This window comes from Amorphotheca resinae, assembly GCF_003019875.1.
Source record: "Amorphotheca resinae ATCC 22711 unplaced genomic scaffold M430scaffold_2, whole genome shotgun sequence".
Taxonomy (NCBI): domain Eukaryota; kingdom Fungi; phylum Ascomycota; class Leotiomycetes; order Helotiales; family Amorphothecaceae; genus Amorphotheca; species Amorphotheca resinae.
The window spans coordinates 2,262,593-2,274,179 of NW_020194472.1; the positions used below are offsets into that span (position 1 = coordinate 2,262,593).

Genomic DNA, 11,587 nt, shown 5'->3' on the forward strand with positions numbered 1-11,587 from the left:
GGCAATCCTCAAACCGGATCTCGGAACTAATGCTATACACAGGCCCGCCTCCCACCCCGTGCCACCAACTGCAGAAAGAAGAAATGTGGTCACACCAACCAGCTGAGACCAAAGAAGAAGCTTAAATAGATGACTCGCTCATTTGGCGTTTGGGTTCGACGGTGGAGGGAAGAGTGCATAGTTTCTTTTCATGCCTAGCTCTATTTACCACAGCATAAGGTAGAGAAGCAATGGAACACTGGCCGAGGCACAATTGTGACAATTCATGCGGTTCGAATCCGATATTCAAGCGCGTTTCGTGAGAGCCAGTTTTCGATGTGAGATGGAATTTGACCCTCGTGCTCCATTGATGTTCCGGCTGTTCTCCCAGGGGCCTAGACGTCGTCCTTCAGCCTGGAAGGGCTACCTCTTGAGGTTACATGGATAGTCACTGGATTGAATCGACTTTGTGCATGGATTTGGAGCCTCCTCGTGCGCAAAGGACAAACCACTACTACAGCATTGTGAGCGTCTTCAGTCTAGCCGGTCTTTCCTTGCTTTTTCCTCTTCTCCCCTCGCGCAGATGTAGATGGCCTTCTGTGGACCTGTGCCTCTTCTGCCAGCAACAAACTATAGTATATACCCAGAAGGTTGTACGTTAGTAAGAGCCGGTCTCACCAGTTTTCAAAGTCCCAATGTGCCACATACAATTTGCGGGTAACCTATCCTTTGGTGAAGGATGGACTTGAGAGGCTAGAGACTCTGACTGAGGCCATTCATCAAATTGATACGACTATGAAGTATGAAGTATGAAGTGAGATGTATTATTGGTACAGAGTATACTGTGTTAATACTGTTTGTTACACGGGATATTCGATCTATCGTCGTATCGCAGGAACCAATGAATTGAATTAACTAAGTAAAGTAATCATACAGAGTGCCTGTATAGCAATAGTAAACAACTAACTTTTTAGCGGGTTACTAACCCCGATTAGGTTAGACTAGGGCCTCCGGAGCATCCTAGTCCCGTGACTACTAACCCTACGTAATAAGGCCAGTAGTTTCTTACAACACACCCCTAAATCCACGCCTGTAACGTCCTATCTACCTAAATTCAGCCTAAACTCTATACCGCCTACCGTTCTGCCGAGTAAGATGCCGAAAGAGGAAATAGAAATAGCAGACCGGTAAGATTCTGCCGCCCTATCGCTATAAAGGGAAATAGAAATAAGGAAACGTCCTAATTAGGCAATTAGGATAGCTACAGTATGTAGATTTAACAGCTTTAAGAACTTAGCGTGTTTAGGTCCTTTTAGAGCTTTAGTAAGCCTATCTACTACTATATCCTCTGTACGCTTAAACCAGACCTCTATTTTGCCTAGCGCGACTTGCTCTTAAATATAGTAGTACTAGACGTTAATATACTTAGTTCTCTAGTAGATAACTAGGTTATCTGTTAGCGCTAGAGATCCTTAGTTGTTACTGTATATTCGGATCGTTTTAGTGTTATCTAAGTTAATACCTAACTCGTAGAATAGCTGTCTTAGCCAGGCGGCTTCTCTTGTAGCGTTAGAGAGCCTGTAGTACTCTGTTTCCGTAAAGGAGAGTACTACTACCTGTAAGCACTTTAATCTAAAGGATATCGCGCTACTATAGTAGTTAAATAGATATCTGATAGTTGATCTTTGTGTTTTTATATAACTAGCGTAATCCGAGTCGCTATATCTATGTAACCCTTCTAACACTCCTTTACCTATCCTGTATATAATTCCTAAGTTAGGTGTACCTCGTAAGTAACGTAAAGCGTGTTTTATAGCGCTTATATAGTTAGTAGAAGGATTCGTAAAATAGCGTAACAACACAGACATTAAATAGTACAGATCTGGCCGTATTTACGTCGACAGATACATAAGGGAACTAACGATCTACTAATACAGCTTAACCTAATCCGCTATAGCGTGTTCTAGGTTCGAAACTATAAGCTTTACGTAAGCTAGATCTAATAGTGTTTTAGAGGCTTTATAGTCACTTATCCTAAAGCGTTTTAGTACCTTGTCGACGTAAGCGTCCTGTATAAGGGATATAATCCTGTTAGCCCTATTCCTAACGATCCTAACGCCTATAAAGTAGTAGTAGAGGCCTAAGTCCTTTATCTTAAACGCGCTTTATAGGGCTACTTTTAGATTAGTTAGCTCTTTCTCCTTTAGGCTAACTAGAAGAAAGTCGTCTACATAAGTTATAACGATTAATCTGCTATTAGGGTGTTAATATATACAATCGTCGGCTATTAGGGGCTTAAAGCCTAGCTTAATAAGTACTTAGCGTAGCTTTAGCTGTTACAACTATAGAGCCTGCTTTAAACTATATAAAGCCTTGTTAAGCTTATAGACATAGGTGTTATCTTTACTAGAGCTAGTTAGAAGTTCTACGTATATATCCTTATTAGCTTCCTTGTTTAGGAAGGCTATAACGTAGTCTATTTGTTCTGTCTCCTAGTCTTCCTTAGCTACTAGGGCTAGGATTACCTTCTAAGTCATGCTTTTAGCTACGCTAGCGTAAGTCTAATCGTAATTACGCCTATAGCGTTACTTATATCCTTTAACTACCTAGCGGGCCTTATAGCGCACTACTAAACTATTAACGCTAGTTTTCTTCTTAAACACTTACTTACTACCTAGAACCTTAGTGCCCTTTTAAAGGCTTAATCTCTTAACTAGACTCTACGTATCGTTCTTTACAAGTAAGTCGAGTTCGTTCTGTATAGCCTCCTTCTACTACTTAGACTTAACGCTACTAACTACCTCCTTATATGTAATTAGGACGTTTTCTAGATCGTCTTTAACTATAGTCTAGTAAGTAGCGTAGAACGCTATAGCTATAGCAGAATAAGCTAATTACTATACCCCCTGTTTAGTATTATCCCTTGTATCTTCCTTAGTTATGTAACGTGATCAGGATCAAGTTATTTAAGTAGTTTTAAGGTTAATAGTACGTATAGAGTCTTAAGCTTAAGCTAGAGCTTAAGCTAGAGCTAGAGTTACCTTTAGCTTGTTCTTTAAACCTTTTAGGCGCCCCCGGCCGCGCTTAATAGCTACTAAATCAGGTAAGGCGGTAGTCGACTAATCTTAGATCTGTTTTACGGCAGAGTTAGTATTAGCTAGTAGATTAATATTAGTAGTAGTAAAGGGCGGTTTCTTAGCTATTTCGGCTACTTTAGCTAGATCTTAATCTTTAGCTAGCTCTTAATCTTTAGCTTTATCTTTGCCTTTAGCGTTCGTTAAATCTATAAGTAGATTAGTTAGTAGGCACGGTTTAGTTAGTAGTAACTGTATCCTATTATCTAATACTTCTAATACAAAACCTCCTTCGTTAAATCTTACGTTCGATAATCTAACAATCTTATAAGCTCTTAAGGGCACGTAACAACGGTATATTTAGTGGCCTTTAAAACTAAGAAGGATCCTCTTTTTAGTACACTTATCAAACTTCCCTAACTTAACCTGTCTCTAATCTAGGATATAAACATATACCTTATAGCTAAGTACCTGTAGGTAGGCTATAGACGGCTTGTTGTCTTAATTTAGGTATAGCTAATCTATAAAGGCTTAATATAGGGTTTTGCCCTTAACAGCTAACGTAGCTGTTCTATTAACAACATAAATTGTCCTTTCTAGTAACTCTAGCTACAGCTCTTTAGGGACGTTCTAGTTAATTATAGTAGATTATAGCCGTCTAGCTATAATCTTGTTTACGATCTCGGACACGCCTAGTTACTTAGAGGTATATAGTATAGTCTCTTTAACTTAAATCCCTTTTGCCTTATAGACGCTAGTTAACGTAATACTACTGTATTTGTTACCGCTGTTAACTGTTAATATAAGGATCTTAAAGGGGGTAAACTAACGCTCTGTTATGTTAATAAAGCCGAGGATCTTATCATAAGCCTCCCCTTTCTTCTTATAAGGATATCCCTATCTAGCACGCGTAGCTACATCTATTATAATAGTAGTATAGCGCTTACTATAGAATCTAATTAGAGTAACCTCTACTACGTCTATACTTACCTCTTAGAGTATAACGGTAGGCTAGTGTTTAATAGAGCGTCTAACTAAGCGTAGTAACTTAGACAGCTCGTAAGGCTTATATAAAACTATAACGCTAAGATCTGTATCTATAGGTTTGTCTATAATCTATATACTAGTAGTAATCTCTACGGTTTTTTAGACGTTATTAAAGCCTAAGTGCCCTAATCTCTTGTACTATAGTTTAATACCTAGCTTGCCCTATTAAAGAGTAGCTAGTAGCGCCGTAATATAACAGCTAGGCACGTCTAACTATAGATATACCCTTATATCGTCGACCTTATAGAGTACAAGCGTCTCTCTTTCTCTATCTAGAAAGGCTCTTTTAGTAATAGATCTGCCGTAGCGTAAGAGCTTGACTCTTAATAAGAGGTTAATAAAAAAGGTTAGAATAAATAGAACTCCTTCTAGCCGTAGTTTACGATACTAATCGCCCCTTACCTTAGCCTTTAGAACGATATTACTATAACCCTCTAGTTAGATTAACCTAGCGCCTATTAGAACAGGCTACAACTACTTAGTTACCTTAAAACTATAGTAGATCGACTTATTATTGTATATATAGTAAGTTACCCTTATATTAGGGCACTAATTCCCTTTCTAGAACTCTTTTTAAGTAGCTAACCTAAGTGCTACCTTTAACGCCCTTAGGCCTAGCGCGCTATTAATCTGCGGCTACTAATTACCTACTGTATAGAGTAATATAGCGCCCTGTAAAGACTCCTTTTAGTCCTTCCTTTTCGGACGCTTTTCTAGGAACGTAGTCTAACAGTCGTCTTTATCCTTTATAACATAAAGCTTACTACAGTAGTAGCACTACTTCCTCTTAAGCTTCTTCTTATCCTTATCCTTACCCTTACCCTTCCCTTTATCCTTGTTATCCGGCTTACTACTATATAGTAATACTAATAATAGTACTAATCCGCTATCCTTTGCCTAAGCTTTGTCTCTAATCTCTATAATTAACGTGTCGAGTAATAAGGTACTCTTTTTGCCGCTCTTTTACAGGTTTTAAAGGGATTAGTGTCTCTTAGCCTATTAAGGGAAGGCTTTTGTAAGTCGATTAATAAAGATAATAGCGTACAGGTAGTCGCTCTTAGGCACTACATCTAGTTAAGTAGCTCGTTTAAGTCGAGTTATAAAGGCGTTAATAAACTTCTTTACATTATTATAATCCTTATACCTAAGTAGCTAGAACTTATCTGCCGCTTAGTACTATTAAGTAAACCCTTTACCCTTATAGTAATTAGCTAGCTTAGTCTACATAGCCTCTACTAAGTCTACTTTCGCTATAAGATTAAGTACAAGAACTAACAAGATGTTCTCCTTAATAACCCGGCGCGTTACTACGTTACTAGCTCTTTATTCGTTATATTAGTCCTGCTCCTTCTTTGTAGCCTTAGTATCACTATATTTAACAGCCTTTAGTATAGGGTAGTTCTTAGATATGTATCTATTAAGTCTATTAGCTTCTAATATGTCGAACACATCTAACTTCTAAGTATAGTAGTTACTCTCGCCTTATAGCCTCTTACTACTCGCGAGTACGGTTAATAAGTTAGACATCGTGATTAGTCTAAGGGTTCTATAGATATAGCTGTTATCTCCTTCTCTTAACTCTGTAATCTAGTCTAGAGCTCTAGTTCGATCTTCGACTGGCGCGCTATAATCAAAAACAGGCCTTACCGTAACGAATCTTACGATTAATAGATAGATCGAATCCGAATTTAGTAATAGAGGAGATCGAATAGTATTGCTACTATATTACACGGGATATTCGATCTATTGTCGTATTACAGGAACTAATGAATTAAATTAACTAAGTAAAGTAATTATATAGAGTGCCTATATAGTAATAGTAAACAACTAACTTTTTAGCGGGTTACTAACCCCGATTAGGTTAGACTAGGGCCTCCGGAGTATCCTAGTCCCGTGACTACTAACCCCACGTAATAAGGCCAGTGGTTTCTTGTAACACTGTTAATAGCTAGATACGTTTTTATTTTTAATTTTTTGATCTATTTATTTATTAGCCGCGCCCGGTACATCATACTGTGGAGGTAATTGCAAATACCGTTGCCCGATCAAATTCCTTGGTGCATCTCCCAAAATCCTCACAGATGCAACATTACGGATCACCCGAAGTCCTGGATCATCCCCCTTGTCCAGCTGGACGCGATGGGAAGGTCGGTTGTGACCTCGACGGCGCGTGGACTCCCTCATTGGCTTCCTCCACTCCGGCATTCAAGAGCGTTTCGGTCCGCAGACCTTATTGTTGCGGGGAGGATCAGTTCGTACCCCTGAACTGACCAATGCTGTATGTATTTACACCTCGTGCATCTCCAAAGCTGGAGATGCTTGAACGGCGCTCCCACGGCGATAATGTCCCATTCTGGCCTCCTTCCTCCATTCGTTAGCCATGTCTGGGAGGCTGGGAGGTCAGCCTTCATCCCAGCCGGGAACATTGAACATAAACAAGTGCTCTACGGCTCTTGATCTGGAGCTTGAGCTTCGTCTTGACCAGTGCAAGTTCTGCTCCCGATAGCACTGACCCGGCATCGACTTCTTTCATCTTTGTTTTCCCGCCGACCCAGAATCAAGATGAAGGTCTGGAATGCTGTATATACCGGTCTGGCTATCGCAGGTTCTTTGTCATGTGCAGCCGCCGTTGAGAAGAAAGATCTCGCGAGCGAAATATGGGCGGACATCGAATCTGCAACTACTTGCGCAGCTTGTGATGTGAGTGCCGGTCATTCTATGCATGTCTTCCTTTTTTTGGCTTTATTCTATCTGCTCAGTGCTTTGCTTGTCTTTGTCTTTTGTTTTTATAGGTGCATTGAATGAATTCCGGCACTTTTCAGCCTGCTAGTTTATACATCTGCTTTGGTGCACATTAGAGAGCTATTGGTCTTTCTATCTAGCTGTATCTCTAGACACTCCTACAGTCCCTTGCTGATTCGCCTGGTAGGCTGTCTTAGAAATCCTGAAGGGCCTGGCTGATTTAGGTGATGCGGCTTTCGTCGACACCATTACAGAAATATGCATTCTTGCCAAGGTAAACGACGACGATGGCTAAATGAAATCGAATCGTTCAACTTACTCCTGATCTAGGCCGAAGACTCTGATGTCTGCACTGGTGCAGTTGGCCTCGAAGGGCCCATTATTGCTCAAAGCTTGAGGGAGATGACCATATCTTCGCACACATCCCAGCTGTTCTGCATCACGTTCCTGGGTCTTTGCCCCTATCCCGACGTTACTCCTTACAATGTCACCTTTCCCTCACCTAAGCCTTCAACGACGCGACCCGCCGTCAGTGGCCAATCACCCATTCAGGTCGTCCATTTCAGTGACATTCATGTAGACCGTGAGTTTTTGCGCCTTGTTTCCAAATCACTTGTTAATTCCAAGTAGCATTTTACGAGACGGGATCCAATTACAATTGCACCAAACCCATTTGCTGCAGACCATACACTCCGGATGATGCTCCAGGTAACACTAGCTATCCAGCGGGCCCGTATGGGAATACAAAATGCGATGCGCCACTGAGCCTCGAGGAGAGCATGTATGCTGCTATCAAGAGTATTGCCCCCAACGCCGCCCTCACTATCTTCACCGGCGATATTGTGGATCGCGGCGTCTGGGAGGTAAATGAGACACAAAACTTGAAAGATATCAACGATGCTTACAGCCGAATGTCGGGCTTGACCCAAGTATATTCCACTGCTGGTAATCACGAAGCTTCTCCTGTCAATGCGTTTCCACCGACAGCACTCAACTCTTCGGTGAGTGACCAGTGGTTGTACAATGCGCTTTCGTCAAACTGGGAAACTTCCATTGGGTCCAGCGCAGCTCAGGAAGAACTGAACTTTGGTGCTTACTCCACCAAATTTCCGGGAGGAAACTTGCGCGTGATATCCCTCAACACGAATCTATATTACAAGGAGAACTTTTGGCTGTATGAGAAGACAATGGAAACTGATCCAAGCGGACAACTGGCATGGCTAGTCAACGAGCTACAGTCAGCTGAGGACAATGGTGAAAGAGTATACATCATAGGTCACATGCCAATGGGATTGAGTGATGCATTCCGTGATGGGTCGAACTATTCCGACCAGATTGTGAATCGTTACTCCGCGACGATTGCTGCCCTGTTTTTTGGTAGGTCCTTTTATCGTTCATCTTCTCTTTTTCGAGCCATATTCTTTCTCACGACTTAAATAGGACATACACACCAGGATCAATTTCAGATCGCCTATAGTAATTACACGGACCAAACCTATCAAAACGCTGTCGAAGTCACCTACATAGGTCCTGCAATGACTCCCTCCTCTGGTCCCGCAGCTTTTCGAGTCTATACTGTGGATCCCGTAACCTTCGGAGTTCTGGATATAACTACTTACATTGCGAATATATCATCTCCCGATTATCAAACCGATGGACCGGTTTGGGAGGAGTACTACTCAGCAAAAGCTGCATATGGCCCCCTCGTGGACCCCCCACTCACAGATCCTGCAGCTGAATTAACGCCCGCATTCTGGCATAACGTGACGACCGTCTTCGAGAGCAACAATGACACATTCCAGCAATATTACGCACGCAAGAGCAGAGGCTGGAATGTCGGCTCATGCGATGGCACCTGCCAGACGAGCGAGATATGCCAGCTACGGGCTGCCGCTGCAGAGTACAACTGCGCTGTTATCAAGCCTGGGATCTCGTTCCGCAAGAGAGACGAAGGTTTAGAGCGTTCACTTGGCCATGTCGAGGAGAACGTCTGTGAGGGTTCTCGGGCAAGGCCAATCATTGCAAGACTGGCGGCTAGAGATGGATTGCTTGAGGATGCACTGCGAAAGGCCCGAAGAAAGTAGAGAACTTGGAGGTTTGGCCATTTGACTGGTCTGAAGTTGCCAGAATTAGGGAAATGGCATGCATTCTCTGTATGCCAGTCTGCGCTCAAGACCATTCCTAGTGCGCTGATATACGCTCCTGACTGAAGATGTACATAACCACGGTGGACCCGAGGTACCCTTTACTTCATGACAATAATATCGAGTAGTTCTAATATAACATTCCAAGAATTAAAATTAGTATGCATCCTACATTGTGTGCAGTAATCGGAGAGTAAGTCCCCTTAGATAAGTCAAGGTAAAAAGGAAATTCAAAAGCAGGTTGAGGGGCGAATTTGTTGAGTCGTTAAATGCTATGCTGCTTCTATCTGGGGGATTATCAATGACGCCTCTTGTAGGTACATGGCAATACTTTCTTACCAACATCAAATAAACTCGACATAGGAGTTTGATCGACTTTATACATTATCCTCTAATAAACATACGACGTGAACATCGCGCGAGATTCGGTCGTGCGGATCAAGAACCCCATTTGTTTGATCAGAATACAAACGCGACGCTGCCCCCCCCTGTCACCTACGAAATCTGGGGAAGTTCTAAACCAGGGCCGCCGCATTCATAATCAACGACATTGAAGAACCCATTATTCAAGTACAAAGCTTCAAACAAAATGGCAACGCCACGTCTTTCAGCCTCCCTTCTCCTACGGGCTTCTCGATCATCTATTCCCTGCGCCGCTCGACAATTCAGAGCTCTACCTTCTCGTGCCGCACGAGTCGTCTTGCCTGCTGTCAAGCAGCAGCCCTCTTATTCTCGGTTCTACTCGCAGGAATCGCCGGCTGCTAGCAAGATCTACGCTTTTGACGATGTATGTATATATATCGTCCCTTCTCACCTCCCCTTCCAACCCTCTCTCTCCCCGAGGTCAAAGCAACTGAACTAATCATTCCACCCAAGGTGAAAGCCTTAGTAGAGAAGCCCGACCCGAACCGGATCCTGATCGATACCCGCGAGCCCGCCGAGCTGCAAGCCACGGGCACGATCCCTGGCGCGCTGAATATCCCCATCACGTCGCAGCCGGATTCGTTCTTCATCACGGCCGAGGAGTTCGAGGATCGCTTTGGTTTCGATAGGCCCGGGAAGGATCAGGAGGTGGTGTTTTATTGTAAGGCGGGCGTGAGGAGTAGAGCGGCCGCCGAGTTGGCGAAGCAGGCGGGCTGGGGGAAGGTCGGAGAGTATCAGGGAAGTTGGTTGGATTGGGAGAAGAATGGGGGGGTTAAGGAAAATGGGAGGTGAGGAGGGTTATAATGATAAAGGAAGGCTCTGAGAGGTATATTACGCAAATTGCAAGTGAGTTGCTTTGCGGAATCCACATCGATTCAGGGAGCAAGCACGTCAGATACAGGGAGCAACCTACAAATACCTAACCAACAATGCAATGCCGGTATTTAGTGTAAAAAAGGATCATCATCATTGTACATCTGGCCCAGAAAGTCTAAACCTGCCCTTGTGAGAACTGAACTCCTGCTATCTTACAAATGTTTTAGAACACCAAGAACTTCGCCGGGTCTTCTGCCTTGGTGGGGTCTTTCTTTACGGGGCTTCCGTGTGCAAAGAATAGTACCTTGATTGTAATGGCCAAGCCCGCATGAAGACAAACCACCAGGATCAGCAACACCTTGCTCGTCTGCTTATCCGTAGCGGCCAAGACTGGGTACAGATTTCTTAATAAGAAGGTTACACTGAGACCAAACCCGACTCCTACGAACACCCAGTTCAGGATCGTAATCGGGGACCAAGAGATCAGTGCAACGGGAATCCAAATGAGGTTGGCGTAGCCATAAAGGGCCCAACACTCCAGGACATTTGCGGATTCGCTGCCGAAGTATTTGAGAGCGAGGAAGAGAGTGACAGGAATGACGAGGGTATAGCCGTAGATGAGACCAGCGGCACCTGTGTTGAAGATATCAGCGCCGCGTCATTATTCCACCAGCTAGGAGTCATACCACTCAGAAGCTTGAAATCATATGCAAACCGTGCCTTCCCCGTCTCAGCTAAATACTGACTGATGGTCCCGCCTAGAAAGAGAATAAAGACAACTGTGGTGGCAATCCAGAACGGGCCATAGAGATCCGGGTTGCCCTCTAGGACATCAAGGAAGTTTGCCCGTGGGTATAATGCCGCCCAGCATCTTGACAGCACCGAACTAGTATCGACATCGAAGAATTGGGCGTAGAAAGATAAGCTCCAGAGGAAACGCTTGGAGGAGCCGCTGCCTGTCGTCGCAGGAGGAGGAAGGCCTGGTGAGGCGCCAGGTACTTTGCGAGACGACGAGGAAGCATCGGCATTGAAGTTCGAGGAGTGAAATTCAAGGTCTTCTTGAAGATCAGTATGTCCAAGGTCACCCTGAAGTTGAGTTAGCTGAGTGAGCCCAGACGATACGCGCGCGGCGGAGGGATGTGCTGAGGAGACATGCAACGGGGAACGCACCTCGTCGTCAACATCGACTACCACATCATAACCAGCTCCGGACATTTTGGCGTTAATTGAATGGGTTCCTGGCAGAGTTGGTTCTTTACATGCCGTGGTATTCGAGGTCGTGTCTGAAGCTTCGGATAGCGAATCTGTACAGTACAGAGCACCTAATCGGCACTCGAATACGGAATACGGAATACGGAATAC

At 43.7% G+C, this 11,587-nt stretch overlaps 3 protein-coding genes across 3 annotated transcripts; 2 read left to right on the plus strand and 1 right to left on the minus strand.

Annotated features, from left to right (window-relative positions):
- Positions 1-6,662: 6,662 nt before the first annotated feature.
- On the plus strand, positions 6,663-8,926 carry M430DRAFT_96250 (hypothetical protein; the record flags this gene model as incomplete). Its single annotated transcript, XM_024869942.1, has 5 exons — positions 6,663-6,800; positions 7,030-7,116; positions 7,173-7,425; positions 7,473-8,219; positions 8,283-8,926. 5 exons carry the CDS (start codon positions 6,663-6,665, stop codon positions 8,924-8,926), a joined length of 1,869 nt encoding a protein of 622 aa, XP_024724275.1.
- Positions 8,927-9,333: 407 nt separating this feature from the next.
- On the plus strand, positions 9,334-10,201 carry M430DRAFT_56380 (hypothetical protein; the record flags this gene model as incomplete). Its single annotated transcript, XM_024868604.1, has 2 exons — positions 9,334-9,773; positions 9,863-10,201. Exons 1-2 carry the CDS (start codon positions 9,576-9,578, stop codon positions 10,199-10,201), a joined length of 537 nt encoding a protein of 178 aa, XP_024724276.1. The 5' UTR covers positions 9,334-9,575.
- Positions 10,202-10,345: 144 nt separating this feature from the next.
- Positions 10,346-11,506, minus strand: M430DRAFT_134354 (hypothetical protein). Its single transcript, XM_024862346.1, has 3 exons — positions 11,396-11,506; positions 10,912-11,311; positions 10,346-10,858 (listed from the first exon to the last, which is right to left on the minus strand). Exons 1-3 carry the CDS (start codon positions 11,438-11,440, stop codon positions 10,449-10,451), a joined length of 855 nt encoding a protein of 284 aa, XP_024724277.1. The 5' UTR covers positions 11,441-11,506; the 3' UTR covers positions 10,346-10,448.
- Positions 11,507-11,587: the final 81 nt, after the last annotated feature.